General features: G+C 57.4%; 1 protein-coding gene across 1 annotated transcript in view; it reads right to left on the reverse strand.

The window, feature by feature from the left end:
- The window catches only part of HSPG2 (heparan sulfate proteoglycan 2), an 88,544-nt gene that overhangs the window by 44,391 nt on the left and 23,877 nt on the right, over positions 1-20,276 (reverse strand). The window contains 28 exon segments of the mRNA XM_048518644.1: positions 173-222; positions 565-651; positions 744-871; positions 1,631-1,744; positions 1,879-1,990; positions 2,211-2,329; positions 2,526-2,705; positions 2,825-3,007; positions 3,127-3,267; positions 4,144-4,211; positions 4,536-4,594; positions 4,712-4,798; positions 5,163-5,290; positions 5,715-5,862; positions 9,101-9,297; positions 10,385-10,564; positions 10,710-10,873; positions 10,996-11,142; positions 11,691-11,842; positions 11,921-12,065; positions 13,360-13,491; positions 13,798-13,917; positions 14,399-14,656; positions 14,874-15,011; positions 15,122-15,247; positions 16,805-16,965; positions 17,359-17,417; positions 17,658-17,767. Of these exon segments, the coding sequence (XP_048374601.1) occupies positions 173-222; positions 565-651; positions 744-871; positions 1,631-1,744; positions 1,879-1,990; positions 2,211-2,329; positions 2,526-2,705; positions 2,825-3,007; positions 3,127-3,267; positions 4,144-4,211; positions 4,536-4,594; positions 4,712-4,798; positions 5,163-5,290; positions 5,715-5,862; positions 9,101-9,297; positions 10,385-10,564; positions 10,710-10,873; positions 10,996-11,142; positions 11,691-11,842; positions 11,921-12,065; positions 13,360-13,491; positions 13,798-13,917; positions 14,399-14,656; positions 14,874-15,011; positions 15,122-15,247; positions 16,805-16,965; positions 17,359-17,417; positions 17,658-17,767 (3,693 nt within the window).

Here is a 20,276-nt window from a genome sequence, read left to right on the forward strand (position 1 = left end):
TTCATATGTTCCCAGACGGAACCCCTGCGTTGAAAATAAGCAGTGGGGTCCCGCCTGATGCCCTCAAAACCTTCACCTGTCCCTGGGGATTCTTCTCATGGAGTTCTAGAAACAGACAAAATCTACCTGGCCTCTGAGCCCAGACTTCTGTGCTCTAAAATATGGAGCTCACCTCTGCAGGGCTGGCCCAAGGCCGGATTGCCAAGGTAGCCAGAAGCACACCTGGGCAAAGAGAAGAGGATTTGTTAGCGACACACAGGATCACCTGCGAGGCTTTTTGACCACTGTGAAGGAGCTGGGGAGGAAAAGCTCTGAGAGCACAGTCTGGGGTCCAGCTGCCACCTCACCCCCAGCCCAGTCCACCTGCCCCTACCCCACAGGAGGACGCAGCGAGAAGAGAGGGGCCACACACTGGTTGAGGGCACCGTGTGTCTCTGGGCCGGCTCCCCTCAGAAGGGAGCTGGGGTGGGGTGGGGCAGGAGTTGGATCAGTCAGCTCAACGCAGCATTGAGCCATCTGAGGGAGATGTTGTCAGGCGTGGCACAGTCACCGTGGCCAGCCTACCTTTCACATTGACGGCCAAGATAGCCAGGGTGGCAGGAGTCACACGTGGGCTGCCCATCTGTGTCCAGGAAGCATGTCTTGGTGGCCCTGGGAGAGGGGAGAGGTGGGGGTTAGAGCGATGCCACCTGCCCCTCGAGGGGTAAGACGGTGGGTGAGACTGGAAGGAAGGCAGCACCTACTGGCTGGCAGAGTAAGGCCCATGGCACGGGCACGGCTGGCAGTCTCCGGGGCTCCCGCGCCTGGCGTCCCCATAAAAGCCTGGCTGGCAGCGTTCGCACCGGGGGCCCTCCGTGTGGTGCTGGCAGCTCTGAAAAGGGCAATGGGGGATGGGGGAAATGCATTTCTAAGAGGACTGTCACAAATCAGAGACATCTTTGTGGACAAACTGCATGAGCTGGAGCAAATCCATCCGTTAAATTAGCTTGCCCAGACAACAGCTCAACCAGGGGAAAAATCACTTTTGTTTTCAGATGGATCACCATAGCGGAAGAGAGAGGCCGCCTTTCCCTCACAAACGGAGGGTGGTGGTGGTGGAGTCTCCTTCTTTGGAGGCTTTTAGAGGCTGGGGGGGGGGTGCACCTGCCAGGAGTGCTGTGATTGTGTGTCCCTGCATGTCAGGGGATTGGACTTAATGCCCCCCCCAACCCCCCTGGAGGTCTCTTCCAGCTCTACGATTCTATGGCTCTTCTCTACAATGCTGCTCAGCCCCTGCATCACTCCCATTTTTTTAAAATTTAAAATCTGCCAGCCTCAGAACCACTTTTTCAATAAAAATACAATATTTATGATCAATTAATCTTACTGGTTAATTTGACACCCCCCCCCAATCCCCCCCCCCAGCTGAATTTGGCAGGAAGCCTCTTCGGCCCTTTCCTCCCCACCCCAACCCCGTGGCCTTTCTCAGTTCTCATGATGCTGTTCTCCCCCCCCCCCCCCACTGAATCCCCCCCCAAAGAGACCACCTGCAACTGAGGGAGGCCACCTGGGCATCGGAGGCCAGCAAAGCCACTAGAGCCGCACAGGCTCCACTCCGGCCACTCAGCCAGACAGTCCCCGGGGGGCTCACCTGGCAGTCTCCAGTCTGGGCGTCACACTCCCTTGCGTGCTCGTTGCAGTCACAGGGCTCACAGGTGCCCAGGTAGAGGCCGCTGGTGGTCCGTGTGTAGCCGACGTCACAGTCCTGAGGGGCAGAGCACAGCGGTCTCAGCCACAGGGGTCTGCTGGATCCCTCCCTTCCTCTGATGCCCCTTGACTGGCCTCCAGCCAGGAACCCAAGACGACTGCAGGAGGCCTGGGCACACGGCTGAAGCTCACCTGGCACGAAGGGCCTCGGTAGCCTGGTGGGCAGGTGCAGTCCTCCACTTCCACCGCTGCGTCCAGCCCCGTGGAATGGGGGACGGCCACGTCCAGGTGGATGCCTGAGATCCTGCAGGAGGGAGATTGCGACTGGCACCACGACCAGCAGCGAGGTGGCTTTGCCACGGGACAAGCGTGACAAATGCCCTGTCCTCCCAGCTCAGGCTAGGGTGGCAAGTCCAAGGCAGGCCAGCACCTCTGGGAGAGACCTCCACATCCCAGGTCACCTGTGACGCAAAGGGGAGTGTCCCCCTCCCACACTATCTGCACCCCACCCCCACCCCCGTTACCTGCTCTCTGATGGCCGCTCAGAGTAGGAGGCCCGAATCATGAAAACATCTATGTCTGCCAGTGCCATGAGGAGGTGTTCACGGGTGGCATTCTGCCCATCAGCACGACGCCAGGCTTGCTAAAGAGGACGGCAAAGAAATCTGAGTGTCCTGCCCCTTCCGGGCTTGACACGGGAAACCACATGAGCCCACAGTCACAGAAGCTCCCAGAACTTTCCTTCCGCAAATAAGCTTCCGAGGTCAGCCCAGGCAGAGCCAAGAGCCATGTGGGGGCCCTGCCTCCCCTTCTTCCGCAAGACCTGGGCTGGGACTTACCTCCCGGAAGGGCACCGTGAAAGAGGTGGGTGTTCCAGACGTGGGGGTTGCTTTCCCCACATGCTCCAGGAAGATGCCGTTCCCCTGAAGCAGCACATCTGGCTGGGCACGGAGCAGCGGGGAGCCAGGAGCGGCGGTGTGCAGGATGGTGTAGCGCAGCTCTCCCCCGTACGAAGTCACCTGCGGTGGAAAGCAGCATCGGAGGCGGTGTCACCTGCAGTCACGCAGTGGGCATTTGGTGCCCCCTCCCGCCCTCAGGGAAACGCCACCCCCACCCACCAGGCGTCCCAGAGGGGCACCTTGTCTCCCTTGAAGCGCTCGGGGAGCACCCAGTAGTACACGTCACGTGGCACGGTGTGGAAGGAAGAGAAGGTCAGTTCTGAAAGGCCCACGAAGCGGATCCCCTCGCTGACTGTCCGAGTGTTGGCCAAGTTGGAGAGAGTGAACTGCCCCGTCTCAGCATCCTCGTATGTCACTTGGACCTGGAACCAAAAAACACCATCAGCAGGGACGGGGGCGGGACTCGGGCCTGTTCTGGACACCAATGAAACCACCCCCCTCCTCCCAGGGGCCGGCAGCAGGTGGGCACAGAGGGCAGTACCTGGTCCCTGTGCCAGGAGGAGCTGGCACACTGGCGAGAGACCCCCATACAGAAGCACTTCAGGCAGCCCTCTGGATTCTTCTGGCTGAGGTGGAAAGTCCCGCTGGCACACTCGTTGCAAAGGCGGCCCATGACGTTGGGCTGGAAGAAAGAGGCGGCACCAGAACACAATGAACAAGTCCAGTGAAGCCCACAATGTCCACACACACACCTACACACACAACAAGGGCATCGCTCATGGCGGCTGCAAGTGCTGAGTTGTCTTTGAAAGGGAAGACTAAGCATTCACGGAGGACAGGTCTCCCAGCTGCAATGAGCCACAACCACTAGACAGGACTGCCTCTCTTTGTGTCTGCAGGAGGCCCTCTTTCGATACTGGGCCCCCTCTGCTCAGCTGGAAAGAACCCTCTGGTGGTCCCTGGTCCAAAGACCACTCAGCTGTCCTCAACCAGAGCCAGGGCCTTTTTGGCTCTGGCCCCGGCCTGGTAGAGGTCTCTGTCACGTGAGACCTGGGCCTTGAGGACTCGATTCCACGGGGCTGGCAAAACAGAGAAGTTCTGCCAGGCCTACGGTTGAGGACAGGCACAGTTTTCATTTAGCTGGCCTCTCTTCCCCTTTTTATTTATGGTTGAATTCCCTTTATTTCTTGTTACTGGTTCTGTCGTCCCTTCCTTTTCTTCTTATAGAAATGGTAGAATCACAGTGTTGGAAGGGGCCATAGAGGCCATCTGGCTCAACCCCCGCTCCAGGAGGATCAGCCTGGCTTGGCTGAAATCTGGAATGGCTTCATGGTGTACGGAAGCCAAAACCCCAGGAGCGACTCCTGAGGATCAAAAAGCAAGCAGATGGGGACATTGGCTTGTGTGGCTGGAGCTGGAGCCACTGCCCTGCCACGCACACCTCTGAGGCTTCCACGTGTCATCACGTTGACTGGCGGGGTGAGGGGGACTCCGATTTTCCCACAGACCCTCAAGGCCTAGCCAGAGAGGCAGCCCTGGCTGTTCTGCCCCAGCCTACCTTGCAGCGGCAGGCACCATCAGAGGCCTCTCGGCTGCCCCGCTCGTCGCACCGGACGATCTCCTGCCCTAGATGAAGACAACGAAAAGGGTGGCAAGTTGGCAGGCGACTGACGAGCCCCTCAGGAGAAGTTGAAGCCACCCCCCCAAAGAATCACTGGGGGGTGAGGAGCGCAGGACAAGACGTTCTGGCGCGTCCTGCCAAGAGGGTGTCACCCACAGAGCGGAACAGCCTTCGGTGCCTCCCGTCAGAAAAAGGAACCGGGAACGGTTGCGCCAAGAGCAGCAGTGGCCCTTCCCTCTGAAGTGGCCCAGACGCTCCTACTGAATGCTTCCAGTCGCCCACCAGCATTTGGGGAAGGGGGAGGGGCTCCCCTGCCAGGTTCCACTCACCAATCCTGACGCACGCCCCACCTGGCTGGATGGGGTTTCCTTCATACCCAGGAGCACATCTGGAAGAACACACCAGATAAGATCAAGAACCACAGCATGGGAATGCCGGGCACGCGAGGAAGATGCGTACAAGGAGACCTAACGCCTGCCCCCCCCCCAATCCCCGGTCCTCTTACCGTTCGCAGCGGCGGCCCGTGTAGCCAGGGGCACAGGCGTCACAAGTGGCCTGCCCATCTGTGTCCAGGAAGCAGGTGTTGGAAAATCTGCGTGGGAGAGGTCAGAGAGTCACCCTCTGCCAAGGTCCTCCAGCGCACGCTCCACTCGTGGGCACAGCAGCCGCCAAAAGAACTCGTGGAAAAGGTGTCCCAGAAATGGCTTTGCATGGAGTGGGTGGGTGGAGGTACTCATGCAAATCTGGCCTCATTCAGCCACCATACCACTCAGAGAGGAGGAGTGGTGCCCCCATGCCCCCCCCCCCCACAAGCGGCTGCAAAGCATCTCCGTTTGCTATCCCACCAACAGGTAGAGGTCAAGGAAAGGCGCCTGCAAACACAACGGAACCCAGAACCCCCAGCTCCTTCCCAAGATCAAAACTGCCTCTACTGCCCTTGGGGGCCTGGCACTTACCTGCGGGGGGCTTCGGTGTAGGGGCAGGGGCACGGGCGGCAGGCAGTGGTGGTGCCCTTAGTGGCATCACCGAAAAACCCTGGTTTGCAGTGGTTACACTGAGGCCCTTCCGTGTTATGCCGGCAGTTCTGAGTGGAGAGAGAGGAGGCAAAGGGAACAGCTGTGTTTCTCTAATGCCCTCAAGGGCTGGATCATACCTGGAGAGCCCCCCCCTCCTCCACCCCCCGCCAGCAAAACGGATTCCTCACTGGAGCTACAACCTGAGCCCAGCCTTCTGTCTCAGTTGAGCCCCAAAGCAGCCAGACTTTCAGCCCTTGGAGAAGTTATTGACGGGGAAGAGAGGAGGGATTGGGGACAGATTTCTGGGGAGGGGGACTCAAAGGAACTGTGACCTACTCAGGCATACGTTCTGAGGGCTGGGCAACCTGAATCGCCAATCCATTTGTGTGCTTGTGTGTGTGTGTGTGTGTGTGATCTTACTGCCAGTCCCTGGGGCTTCCTCCCATCTCTTCAGAGCCCCCGTTTCCACTCTGCCCTGTCTCCACATCTTACCAGGCAATGTCCCAACACCGGGTCACAGGAGGTGGAGTGGCCATTGCAGCTGCAGCCAGAACAGGTGCCCAGGTAGCGTCCGCCAGGCACACGCTTGAACTGGGCGTCACACCGCTCACACGAAAGGCCGGAGTAGCCAACGGGGCACCTGCAGCAGAGAAAGAGGAGATGAAGGCAGCAGCACTCACAGCAAGGAGTGGCAGTCAGCTCTGGCCCAGCCTCTTTGGTGCCTCCGTGGGCTCACCCACCTGTTCGTTTCACAGTCCCTGGCCTTACAATACAGTCTGTGAGCCAAACACGCTGAATGCTGCCCTGCAAAGTGTTTGTTCAGTCTTTCAAACATGGGCACAGCTATGAGGGGCTGAAGGCAGAGGGGTTCCTCTCTGTCCAGAGATGGGTCACTTCCTCCCACCACCCAGCAGCCTATTCCACCCCCTCCTTGCCACAGATGCCCACCCCCCCCCCAGCAATCCTGGAGCTCTCGACAACCAACAGCCCCACCCCTGAACTTACCACAAGGAGCAGGAGCCTCCAGGAAGCCAGCAGCAAGAGGGAAGAGAAGAAAAATGGCAGGAGAGATTGAGCAGGAGGATCAAGCCTCAGCAGCTCCAGGGAACAGGGTGGAGACAGCACAGCCCTAGCCAAGCTCCAATCAGCAGCCCTCAGCAGCCTCAGAGAGTGGGGCAGGGCTGGCACAGCCTCAGCCAGGCTGCAATCAAGGAGGAAGGCCAAGAAGGCTGAAGAGTCACTCTCAGGCTGGCAGGGCAAGACGGACAGCTCGCCAGCCACTAGATAGAAGGCTGGAGCAGGGAGCTCCCAGGAGGGAGGGAATCTCCCGAGAGGCATAACAGGGAGGCCGGGAACGAGGGAAGAGGTTGGTTTGATGCAGAGACTTGTCATATCCAGAAGCTGGTTGCTCATGTTAGGTTTTCCAAATTAAGTTAATAGCTACCCCCCTGGAGATTAGGAAAGCAACTGTAGGAATGTTGACTAGTACTTGTGAATGTACTTATTACCGTGCGAGGGAAATACTCGAAGGTTCATTGGGGCATGACTGAAATACAGCCCCACAAAGCATATATTGTAGTTTTAGAAAATTCAGAAGTCATAGTCTATAACGGCTAGGCTTCTTGTGTGCAAATAACTGCAAATAACAGCCCCTTTCTGTTATACATACTATGGATTCAAAACTTTCAAGGCTGTTCTTAACAAGGAGCTCAGTAAAATACATGTTGGGATATACAGATTTGCACCTTCTTAATTAGAACAGCTTCCACTTCTAGCCTGGAAATCTTTCCTTCAGAATTTTTAATTAGTGATTATCAAGTTGCATGATAAGACTCATCATTATTGTTCATTAAAGTAATTAGCTTTAGGTTTCAATTATTTTACTTAAGAGGACAAGAAGAAGAAGAAGAAGAAGAAGAAGAGTTTGGATTTATATCCCCCCTTTCTCTCCTGCAGGAGACTCAAAGTGGCTGACAAACTCCTTGCCCTTCCCCCCTCACAACAAGCACCCTGGGAGGTAGGTGGGGCTGAGAGAGCTCCGAGAAGCTGTGACTAGCCCAAGGTCACCCAGCTGGCGTGTGTGGGAGTGCACAGGCTAATCTGAATTCCCCAGAGAAGCCTCCACAGCTCAGGCAGCAGAGCTGGGAATCAAACCCGGTTCCTCCAGATTAGATACATGAGCTCTTAACCTCCTACACCACTGCTGGTATCATAGTTACAAGATTTATCTGTTGCTCCTAGTTGTCACCTTTTCTATGAAAGTGTGCCTAGGACGAGGCTGCGTATTTTGGTGTGCAGGGCTTCCCATCTGACACATTAAAACCTGATTCTCCTTATTCTTTAAGAACCTGTGATTATTCAGTATTTAGCTCAAGTTTAGAATGTCAGGAGATTTGATTTCAATTGCATGTTTTCTCTGGAAGTATTTGCATCCATCTTTCTCGCTCTCTTTTTTAAGGTCCTTGCTGCATAAAATGAGTTATGTTTATTTTAAATTAGAAAAAAACAACTCAAGAGAAGCTCTCTGTTAGTTTTCTGGAAGGGAATCCAGTGTTTAGCCGACGGGCTTCACTGGGCTGGCAACCCTGTGTCTGAGCTGTCTGACTTAAAGCAAACCTAACTGGAGTGTTTTTGTGTTCTGTGCAGCTCATGGGGCTTAACTCTCCAAGAGCTGAATTCAGTGTAGATTTTTAGACCAGGTGTAAATAAAACACTCTGTCACAAGGGCATTTGATGAGAGTAAATGGTTTTTAGCTGGCTGTGTTAGGTTTTCAAGTGTGTGTTTCAACCGTGTACTGGTTTTAATTTATTGCTGGACACTTATATCTTGTTGCCCTAAACAGAGAGGTCTGCATGCATTATGCTGTGTTCTTTCCTACACTGTCCTATAATTCCAGCCCAACTGCAGTATCTTTCTTACTTATGATCACTGCAGTAAGTTTGGGACTCTTTAGTTTGGAGAGGAGACGTCTGAGGGGGGATATGATTGAAGTCTATAAAATTATGCATGGGGTAGAAAATGTTGACAGAGAGACATTTCTCTCTCTTTCTCACAATACTAGAACCAGAGGGCATCCATTGAAAATGCTGGGGGGAAGAATTAGGACTAATAAAAGGAAACACTTCTTCACGCAACGTGTGATTGGTGTTTGGAATATGCTGCCACAGGAGGTGGTGATGGCCACTAACCTGGATAGCTTTAAAAAGGGCTTGGACAGAGTTATGGAGGAGAAGTCGATCTCTGGCTACCAATCTTGATCCTCCTTGATCTCAGATTGCAAATGCCTTAGCAGACCAGGTGCTCAGGAGCAGCAGCAGCAGAAGGCCATTGCTTTCACATCCTGCACGTGAGCTCCCAAAGGCACCTGGTGGGCCACTGCAAGTAGCAGAGTGCTGGACTAGATGGACTCTGGTCTGATCCAGTAGGCTAGTTCTTATGTTCTTATGTTCTTATTCAAAGGTTATTATATCTTGTAATCCACTCACTAATTGCCTGATGTTGTATTTTGGAATCTGCTTATTGTCTGGCTGAAAGATTGTTATCACACTTTGGGTTCCACTGAGAAAGGCAGACTATAACTGATGATGATCGTTATAATGAAGGTGATCGTTACGTTAGCCACTTTGGGTCTGAGGATGTATTTGTGGCTTTTCCTGTTGGCCACACCTCGGCTCCCTTGAACGGGACCTGGGGGTTGCTTTTCTACAGACTATTCTTCTGGAGAAGGGTCTACGGAGGCCTTAATTTGTTGGAGCATCTCAATGCAACAAGCAAAGGCATCAACGCCCCACCGGCACCATCCAAGGTCTGGCCCTCCCTGGCTAGAGCTGCCCCCCAGACTGGCGAGGGCTGCCCTCCACCATCTCCGTGTGAGCACCTGCACTGTTCGACGGCGTGTGCCACGCCCAGGCCCGTGGTCTCTGTGGTGGTGGTGTCCATCACAATGTCGCTGAGGCCCACGCTGGCCATCCGGTTATCGTGGACAGTCTGGATCATGACGGCCTCCAGGTTCTGCAGAACTAGCAGCAAATCTTCACGGTTCGCTGGAGCACCCGACTCCTTCTGCCAGTTCTCCTGTGGGCACGACAGCAAGGCGAGAGAAATGCAAAGGGGGCGAGGCAGTGCTGAACAAACGCCCCTGCCCCAGCCCCTCAGCGGTGCTCTGCAGCATCCCTGGGAGGAAGGGGTTGTCACCGTGACCAAGCTGCCCGGCAGGACAGGACAGAGGCTGGGAAGCAGGTTGGTAGGTGAGCGTCTGATGACAAGGCCTCGGGGATCCTTTGCACACCTTCAGTGCTACAGATGGTACACCTCAGAAGTCAGGAAACAGCTTTGTGTATGCGTGCAGAGAAGGGCAACAAGGATGATTGAGGGACTGGAGCACCTTCCTTATGAGGAGAGGCTGCAGCGTTTGGGACTCTTCAGTTTGGAGAGGAGATGTCTGAGGGGAGGTATGATTGAAGTCTATAAAATTATGCATGGGGTAGAAAATGTGGACAGAGAGGAATTTTTCTCTCTTTCTCACAATACTAGAACCAGGGGGCATCCATTGAAAATGCTGGGGGGAAGAATTAGGACTAATAAAAGGAAACACTTCTTCACGCAACGTGTGATTGGTGTTTGGAATATGCTGCCACAGGAGGTGGTGATGGCCACTCACCTGGATAGCTTTAAAAGGGGCTTGGACAGATTGATGGAGGAGAAGTCGATCTATGGCTGCCAATCTTGATTCTCTTTGATTTGAGATTGCAAATGCCTTAACAGTCCAGGTGCTCAGGAGTAAAAGCCGCAGAAGGCCATTGCTTTCACCTCCTGCACGTGAGCTCCCAAAGGCACCTGGTGGGCCACTGCGAGCAGCAGAGAGCTGGACTAGATGGACTCTGGTCTGATCCAGCTGGCTTGTTCTTATGTTCTTATGTGGCTTGGCTCACTTGCCTGAGCTACCTGCAGGTGCTTGGAACATAAGCCACTTTCTACGAAGAGAGCACCTGACCCCAGAAGGGGGCGCTGCAGGATCCACTTATGCCGTTAGGACTCCACCCAAATCAGGAGCTCTGAGGTAGCCCTTCCGCTCACAACAGGGCCTTCAGGCTGACAGTTCCTCTACCTCTGAACACCTTCACCTGCCAGAAACACAGCACGCCTCTTCCAGCAGACCCACCTCAATAAACTGGACCTGGCGCTGGTTCACCACTAGCGGCTGCGTGGGCACCTGCACGCGGTAGACGAGTTTCTGCCCGTTGCCCACAATGACGACGTTGGGCTTGTGCACCGGCTCCGAATGGCCACGGGCCAGGCCGTAGCGCACCTTGTAGCTGAGGTAGCCACCGTAGGAATCCACCTGCAAGCGATTCAGAAAAGGAGAGAGACATTCAGTCACCATGGAAGGGCCAACAAGATGCCAAGGGCATCACCCGATACCCACCAGAGGTGGGAAATGCTGGCCGCTGGGCATGGATGTTGCTGACCCGGCTGTTGCCCCTCACCTTGTTCCCCAGGAACTGGCTGGGCAGCGTCCAGAAAGAGTCCTGTGCCAAGAAGCGGCGAGAGAGATCGACCAGCTGGAACTCCTGCAAGCTGGGGTCGATCTGCAGCTGCGTGGAGGAGAGGGGGGGCGTGCCAGGCTGGGAGGGCGTCGTCACGTTCACACCTGGGAGAGGGAGACAGGGGGTTGCTTGGCGGGTTGCTTCCAAGGAAGGATGCTGGTATGCAGCCCCGGCAGATGCTCAAAGGTGTCTCAGAGGTCCCGGCCCAAGCCCCCTCCCCCTTTACCTTTGAAGTCGTCAGGCACGTCGAAGCGCAGGCGGATCTGGCCGCGGTGGCGGCTGGTGCTGTGGCAGGCCTTGGTGATGCCGAAGCAGAAGCAGGACAGACACTGGGAGGTCCCCTCGAGGTGGAAGTGCCCCTCGGGGCAAGGCCCTGAATGGGGTGGGGGGAGAAGAGACGGTCAGAGACCAGAGAGCTCCCACAGCTCCACCCCCAGACCCAAGTGGGCTTGATGCGGTTTCTCAGGAGGGAGCCAAATCTGCACTCTGCTCATGCTCTGAGGCACAACCACATTGGTTATTCCCTGACCCGCTGGTCCTTGCGCTCCATTGCAGAAGCCCCTTCTGAATAGCAGCTCTCTGAGAGCCTTACAGCGGGTTCAACTGACAGGGATTTCCTGCACGTGCAGCACGAACCCGGCCACTGACCCTCCCTGCCTGGCTGGACTGTGGCCAGACTCTGGACTGCTCCCCCCACACTGCGGCCCCCATGGGGAGGGCTGAGACGCCCCGGCTGCTTTCTGGCCACTCTATCAGGGAGCCTCTGGGCTCACCTCCGGGCTGGCTGCGGCCTTCACCAGCAAGGCTTCAAACCAAATCCCCAGGATGGTGAGGAGAATAAAATAAGGAAACGGGAGCCAGGCCCGCCGATGCCTCCCAAAATACAGCCCCGGGGCTCTGCCCCGCTCCTCTGCAACTCACCTTGCCCAGGTGTGAGGCTCAACACCCCATCGGGAATGCCAAACACCATCCCACGGGCATTGATGGCCTCACAGGTGTAGGCGCCCTGGTCAGCCTCCTTGACGTCCCGGATGACCAGGGCCCCGCGGCCGTTCTCACTGGTGATGGACACCCTGCCAGCAGAGCAAGAGGGTCAGCCCCGCAAAGCCCTCGGGGGGACGGAGGCGGGGGCGCCCAGAGCACGGGCTTACCTGCGGCTGGTGGGGATGTGGCCCCAGTTGAGCCTCCAGGTGATGATGGGGGTGGGCACGCCCACGGCCACGCAGGTGAAGCGCACCGTCTCCCCGGGGGCAGCCTGGATGGACTCCTCAGGGGGGGTGATCACCTGCGGGGGAGCTGCAGGAGAGGGAAGAGTCCTGTCAGGGGAGGAGGAGGAGGACAAGGCAGCGTGGCGTAGGGGTTACAGCGCCTGACTGGGGATTGGGGTCCCCTGGTTCCAACCCTCACTCTGCTTTAGAAGCCTGCAAGGTGACTCTCAGCTGAAGCCCCCTCCCAGGGCTATTGTGAGGACAAAATGGAAGAGAATGGTTGCCCACTGGGAAGAAAAGGAGGCTGCAAATATCTAATTCAGGGGTGTCAAACTCATTTGTTACGAGGGCCGGATACAACACAACCGTGGGTCAGTTTCTCTCTTTCTCACAATACTAGAACCAGGGGGCATCCATTGAAAATGCTGGGGGGAAGAATTAGGACTAATAAAAGGAAACACTTCTTCACGCAACGTGTGATTGGTGTTTGGAATATGCTGCCACACGAGGTGGTGATGGCCACTCACCTGGATAGCTTTAAAAGGGGCTTGGACAGATTTATGGAGGAGAAGTCGATTTATGGCTACCAATCTTGATCCTCCTTGATCTCAGATTGCAAATGCCTTAGCAGACCAGGTGCTCGGGAGCAGCAGCAGCAGAAGGTCATTGCTTTCACATCCTGCACATGAGCTCCCAAAGGCACCTGGTGGGCCACTGCAAATAGCAGAGGGCTGGACTAGATGGACTCTGGTCAGATCCAGCAGGCTAGTTCTTATGTTCTTATGTTCTTATGGGGAGAGTGGCTGGCTCAGCCTGTGAGGACTTATCAGGCCTGCAAGCCAGGAGGCAAACGCGAGCCACCTGAGGCAAGCCCCCCCCTCCCAATCTGGGCGAGGGAGCTGGGCATGCCAGGCCAGCTTGGAAGTGAGGGGGAGGGTTGCCTCAGCTGGCTTGTGGCCCGCATCAGCCCTCTCAAGGGGCCAAATCTGCCCTCCCCCCCGGGCCACTTGCTTGATATCCCGGACCTAGCTGGATCAATAAAAACAACTGCTTTTGTACTTTGCTTGTGAGCCTCTCAGTGGCTACTGAGGGACACAAGATGGTTGCCTGGCCCAGCAAGGCTCTCTGCAAGGGGGCTGCTATGAAGAGGCAGATTCCTGCCCCCTCTCTGGCAGCCGTTCATGTGCTCACACACACACGTGCACACCCTCTCACAGGCTCTGCACGCACACTTTCACATCTGCACCTGCAGCAATCACTTCTAACTGTTGCTTTCAGGAAGGAAACATGGCCAGCCTTTGCCCCTCCCTCCTCCCTGCCTCCCCCCCATCTCTTGGCAGTGACCTCGCCCCCCCACCCCTCATCCTGCCTGCCCCACTCACTGCAGCCAATCTCATCGGAGTGGTCCGAGCAGTCGGGCTCCTCGTCACACTGGTAGCTGGCGGGGATGCAGGTGTGGCTGGAGACGCAGATGAACTGGTCAGGGCCGCAGGTGTCACTGGGCCCCTTCGTGGCTGTGGGGCAGATGGGAGCATCAGCAGCAGGCAGAAGAGGGGTTCATGCAGGGGAGGCCTGCCCCACCCAAGGAGGCGCCCCAGAGTTCTCCCTCCTGTCCCTGGAGTGCCTCGTTATTTGCTGGGGAGGGGGGGAGCACACAGCCTCAGGCACATGGTTAAATTAGGACTGTCCTCCCACCAGCCCTTGGCCTCACGGCCACTCTGAGTCCCAACTGGGAAGGTGTGCCAGGGGGTCCCCATCTCCACACCAAGGAGGCTTCCCCACCTCCACCCCGCCCCCACCCCAGAGCTCCGAAATCGTACGGCAGTTCAGTTCATCAGAGCCGTCCCCGCAGTCGTTGTCCCCGTCACACCGCCACAGCTTGAGGGCGCAATGACCGTTGCGGCACTTGAACTCGTTGGGCTCACAGGGAATGGGGGTGCCTGCAGGGGAGGAGGGGAGGAGGGAAGGGAGGGAGGGAGGAGGGTTAGCTCCTCCGCAGCCCCTCCTCTGCCCCGATCCAGCACAGCCTCCTCCCAGGAACCCTTTGCCAGCAGCTCTGCCACCCCAGCTCAAGAAGAAGAAGAAGAAAAAGAAGAGTTTGGATTTATATCCCCCCTTTCTCTCCTGCAGGAGACTCAAAGGGGCTTACAATCTCCTTGCCCTTCCTCCCTCACAGCAAACACCCTGTGAGGTGGGTGGGGCTGAGAGAGCTCCGAAGAACTGTGACTAGCCCAAGGTCCCCCAGCTGGCGTGTGTGGGAGTGCACAGGCTAATCTGAATTCCCCAGACAAGCCTCCACAACTCAGGCAGCAGAGCTGGGAATCAAGCCCGGTTCCTCCAGATCAGAGTGCACTACGCCACTGCTGCTCAAGGGAGAGAGGCAGCCCAGCCCTCCCCTCCCCGCGCCCGCAGAGCACCCACCGCAGTTCAGCTCGTCGCTGCCGTCCTGGCAGTCTCTCTCGCCGTCGCACAGGTACTCCCGCAAGATGCACTGCTTGTTGCTGCAGACAGCCTCGTCCTTCCGGCAGGGGCGCACTTCCGGGGTCAGCAGGGGCTTGGAAGTGACGATGCGAGGCGGAATGGTGGCCGGCGGCCGGCGAGAGGTGACCGGCAGAGTGGTGGCCGGAGTCCGGGTGGTGGCTGGCCGTGGGGGGGTGACTACCGCCGGAGGGGTCAGCACTGAGAGCAAACCCAGAGAGAGTTAATGGCAGGAGACACAAGTGAGCGCGGCAGAGCAGCTTCCGCGCAGAAGACACCCAAGGCTCAGGGGAAGGGGAGTCCTCGGGCGGAAGAAGCAGAGCAGCCGCCTGCCATGGGGGGAGTGGGGGCACAGAGGAAACCCCCACCACCACCACCATGGCCCCCTCCGCCCTTCAGGAATCAGCCCCCTCCTCACCTCCTTCCCCATCGCAGCCATCCTCATCGGAGGCGTCTCCACAGTCAGGGTGTCCGTCGCAGTGGGACGCCAGGGGCACGCATTCCCCACTGTCACAGGTGAACTCGTCGTGCGCACATTCCAGGGGTGTCAGGTGAGCTGTGGCACGGGAGTGGGAAGGTGATAAGGGAAACTGAGGCAGACACAACCCCCCCAGCCCAACTGCAGAGAGGGCAGAGCCCCAAATAACCCCCACCCCAAACGCTCACCACAGTCAAGCTCATCCGACATGTCCCGGCAATCCGGGCGGCGGTCGCAGAGGAACTCTCTGGCTACACACTCTCCGCTGCGGCAAGAAAACTCCTCAGCCGTGCAGGCGCGCACCTCAGGGGTCACTGCAACACAGGTGAGCGTTGGAAGAAGACCAGGTGTTTGGAGCTCCTCAGCCTCACTCCCAGGTGTCCAGAGCAAAATGTTCCTTGCCCACCGAAGCCATTCGAGTCTTGCACCAGCTCCCTCTGTCTGATGCAGCATCCCCCACCTGAAGCCCACAGTGCAGGGACCCTGACAGCCACTCCTAAGAGACTCCTCTGCCACACGGGACACATGCCACACGGTGCAGGGCCACAATCACAAGCAGGGCGGGCGTGGCCTTCCGAGACACGCTTCCTTTGGGACCACCCACTGAGCAAAGGTCCCCTCGCCTGCTTCCCAACAGATCGTGCTCTGCTTTCGATTCTTGCTTAGTGACACGTGAGCAGAGGGGAACCACAAGCAGGGGCCAGCAGAGAGGAAATAAAAGAGAAGACAGAATTTCGGGGCAACCTACCCAGTGGAGAAAAACAAGCACCCCCTCCCCACCCCCCAAAACCAGCAAGCAGGGGGGTCTGGGGCCTTCCTGACTGTCCCGCCGGCCCTCAGCAAATGTCCTTCTGAGGAGACCGGGCTGGCCTTTGTCTCTGCCGGGCTGGGGCTGACCCCATAGGGTGGTTCCAAGTGCAGGGCAACTCCTGCTCCCCAGCTAAGGGGAGACCTCCTGCCAGCCACCCCTCGGTTTGGCTCAAGAGCCCTCGTTCATCAGGGGCTGCCCCGCTACAAATGGCTCAACAACAACACTACACACTGCTACAAGCGCAGGCAGAGGCACTGCACACACCACAGCCGGGGGCAGGACGGGCAGCCATGCTGGGCTGGGATACGCGCAGCTCTGTCCAGCTGCGGGGAAAGACCCCCAACACACACCCCCAGCACATTCCAGCAGCCCTGGAGCAGTTACAGGACTTCTAAGGGCAAAGGCGCGCGCACACACACAAATACACACACACAGCAACTAGCAGTTTGGCACAAAGAGATCCGGGGCTTCACTTCCTGTGAAGGGCTGCACACGTGGAACATAAGGCAATAAATGCCAAAGACCCCCAACCCATGTATGTTTGTACGTGGGAGAGAACTAAATCCCTGAAATCCCACCCTGGGCAGAGGAGGCGGAGTCTTGGCTGCACTGACTCAAGACCTCCTGCTGTCAACCTCTAAGCGCAGGTGGTCTGGAGCCAGCAGTAGGGGCAGCCCAGGTCCTGGCAGCAAGACCCCCCCCCCAAAAAAGCCTTGCCCAGGTTGAATTTCAAGGAGGGGGGCCGGGGGCACCTGTGCGCCACACACAGACCAAGCACCCCTTGCCCAGACCGGGAAGGAGGGGTGTCTCCACCCATTGGCCCCCATCCTGCCATCTCTCCCTGTCTGGGTGGAAGGAAGCCTCTGGGTCCCGCTGCACCTCTCTACCTGCACACTCACCTGGGGGCTCTGCTGCAGTGGGGGGAGGTGGGGTTTGGGCTGCAAGCAAAAAGAGAATTAACCTACAATCCCACAACAACTCCCTACCACCGACACACACACACACATACACACAGCGACGCCAGTCTGCCCTCCCTCTTCCGAGGGCCCCGCTGGTTCACCTGCTCCCAGGCGGCGGAACTGGAAGCCCCACGTTGAGGTGACGTAGGAAGCGATGGAGCCGCTCTCGATGACCGAATAAAGCACCTGGCGGATCTGCTCTTCGTCCACATTCCCCTCAGAGCCCACGTCCAGCTCCACAAAGATGTAGCCATTGATCTCCCTGAGAAGGAGGCGGGGGGGGGGAGGAGGCTCAATCACATCCCCAAACTCCTGCGTGGCCAGACGGCCCCCCACCCCAATTCCCCTCCTTTGGGTTGCTATAGTGTGACACCTATTTTTTTAAAGCGGCACCCTTCTGGTTCTCCTGGCCCCCAGTGGGGAAAACACAGGGACAGCCTCCTTGAAGGGGGAGGGGCTCTGGGTCGGGGCCCCCCCTCATGTTATTCATTTGTTTAAAATGTTTATATGATTGCCCGTTGCCCAAGAGTGGCAGGAACATCCACACCCCCTTCCTTCCCTTCCCTTCCCCACCCCACCAGCTGTCCCTCTGTCAGCTATCCCGGGGATGAAGGTGGCCAATGCTGGCCCCTGCTCTGGATCCCCCCCCACTCACTTGATGAAGACCACGCTGACCATTTGCTCTCCAGGGATCTTGTAGTATTCGGACTCCAGCTGGGGAGGGAGACAGGAGGCATCTGAGTATGGCCCTGGCAACCTCCCACCCACCACCCAACAGGAAAGCCTGCAACCACAGGACGCAGCTGGTCACCCTGGTGACTCTGCTAAGTTGCACCAGGACACGGGCAGTTTCACACGGTCTCCCATCCCATAATAGGAAACGGCTCACAGTTACAGGGCAGAGGAGAGGAGAGAAACTGAGCCAGAGCCTCGTGCTCTGCCGGCCCCACTCACCGTATCCACTACGGCTTTGGAGATATCCTGAAACTCCTCCGAGTTGACATCGTCCAGGCGTGGGGTGTAGTCGACAGACTTTGTGAAATTCACCAAGGCCCGGAAGTAGACTAAAGGGCAGAGCAAAGGATCAGGGCCAGAGCGGAAGTCCTTCCCACCCCACACCCCAAACACACGATCGAACACAAGAGTCGGGAAAGGGTCGCCAGTCGCCAACAACGAGGTGAGCACAGGAGCACGTCAGGAGCGCACGCAGGTTGGCGCTGGCTCTGCTCAAGACGGTCACAAGAACTTTCCACAAGGATTGTCTCACACATGCAGCACAAACCAAATGCATGGGGGGCGGGGATTGCAACGAGAAACTGTAAATGCATGCGGATTCAACTCCAAGGGAGGGCTCATCCATAACAGATGGGGGGGGGAGCTGAACTGAGGCATAGCTTTAAGGAGGCGTGCTCCTCCCACACACACACACACCAACCCAGCTGCCACACCCTCCCTGCAACACTAGGGCTCCAGTAAAGCAGGAATGCAGGTGGGGATCTGGAGGGAATTGGCTGCAGCTCTCCCCCCCCCCCCCACTGAGTCAAGTGCAACTGGCAGCAAAAACTCTCTCCTCTCAGGGTGGGGCGGGCGGCGGCAGCAGCAGCAGCAGGCACCAGATTCCTGTTCCCCACCCCCAGGTTTCACACGGGGCAGGCGTCCAGGCCCTGTGGCCAGAGGCAGCTCCAGCCCAGCTGCAAGGCCAGGCGGACAGATGACCAGAGGGGGCCAGGACTTGCTGTGCTCTGGACGGCTCCGCTGGGAGGAAGCCGGCAGCAGGTCCTGGGTCAAGCCCTAGTTGGCCCGCCCCAGCTGGGATCTGGGACAGGGGAACAGCAGAAGTTGCCAACTGTTGCTTCGAACGGTTCTGCTCCATCAATTATTGCCTTTCAAAAATGTATCCAGCACTTTTAATCTGAAGAGCACGCTCTAATTGTTCTCATGTTCTCAGAGACCTTGTGAGGTCACAGTTACCCCCAATTTACAGATGAGCAACTGAGGCAGGGACGATGCAGCTTGCCTGAGGTCGAGCAGCAACTCTGTGGGGAGAAGGGGATGTGTGCCAAACCCCAGTCCGGCAGACTTATGGTCGGCTCTTAGCCCAGCAAAGGCTCAGCCAAAAGGGCTGCTCGTCAGACGGCAGCCTCCCAACCTCACTGTGGGTCCCCTGGATAGACCCCCACCCCCAAATCCCAAAAGGTGGGAAAGAAGAAAGCAGGAATGTAGCTGCAACAGAAAGGTGGCACTTCCAGGACCCGGGAAACTCCGAGTCACTCTCTTGACAACAAGTGGGCACAAGCACCGTCTTCAGCAAAATATCTCTTGTCCAACAGACACACCTGCCCTGGGAAACCTCTGAGGGACACCTGCCTAAACCGCTACGTTGTGCATTGGCAAGCCAAGGCAGAGATTCCAAGGTGCCCACCCTGTTGGCACAGGGCAGCTCCTTGTTCGACCTACACAAAGGTCCCATTCAGAAGCCCCCGGGGCCTCCGGAGCCCTGTGACCCGGCAGAGCTGTGCCCCCTCCTACTTTCTGCACAGTCATCTCCAAAGAATGTGCCCCACCCCTCTGGTAAAATTGCTCTTTTTAATGGCTGGGCTGTGGGGGTGGAACAAGGGGAAGGAGCAGGGAGGGGCTCTTCTCTTGTCACAAAGAAAGCCCCCCTCCCCCAATCACTTCCAGCCTATACGGAACATTTTAGCTATACTTTCAGCCTGTATGGAACAGTTGGTTTTAGCAGCTCTGCCCAAGCCACTAGGATTGGATCCTGGCGTTGCTCTCTGTGCTTTGGAAGGGAGTTGTTTTGGGGTCCATCCTGATCATGGGAACTAATTTAGCCTCAAGCGTAACAGCCAGATTGAAGGAGAACATCCCCTCTGACCACATGCAGAGCGCCATTCCTTCTGATGAACCTCGACACACCTGGAACGAGTGGGATGCCCGAGCCCCTCTAAGAAAGGCCGGCAGAGATGGCCCACCCTCCCTCAGGAGTTCTCTTGCATCCTGTTGGAGCCGGATTCTGCCTCAGGACCAGTTGGCCGGGCGCAGGGGCCAGAGGAGGGCTCAGAGCACATCTGGAGGGCCAGATGCAGACTGACAAACAAACTTTGGAGGAGCCCCCCCCCCCCCCCCCCAGCCACAGGTCGTGCAAAGAGTCAGCCAAACTGCAAAGCCCGCACATGCACACGTCTGCCACGGCACTGAGCAAAAGACCCAGGAAACGGGAGGCCCAGAGGGAGCCGGGGAGAGAGTGGCCGGGGGCTCAGCCAAGCCTGCCCTGCCGCGCCTGCACCAAGAAGGACTTTCTGGCCCAGCGTCGGCCCCACCCCGCCCCACCCATTAACTGCATGGAGACAAGCGCTCTCCCTTCACCTCCTTTTAAGGAGCCCTGACTCTGGCTGGCCTGTTCTCGAACACGCTGCTGCGCTTCCCCAGGAAGAGAGAGCTGGAAAATCACTTGGAGCCACAGGCAGAGCAATGAGCAAGGCCCCCCCCGCCCCCATTGCCTTCCGTCCTGGGGGGTGGTGCAAGGAACGCACGCTCTCAAGGAGTGCCGCTTGCATATCAGGAGAT

This window comes from Sphaerodactylus townsendi, linkage group LG16 (genome assembly GCF_021028975.2).
Source record: "Sphaerodactylus townsendi isolate TG3544 linkage group LG16, MPM_Stown_v2.3, whole genome shotgun sequence".
Lineage (NCBI taxonomy): Eukaryota > Metazoa > Chordata > Lepidosauria > Squamata > Sphaerodactylidae > Sphaerodactylus > Sphaerodactylus townsendi.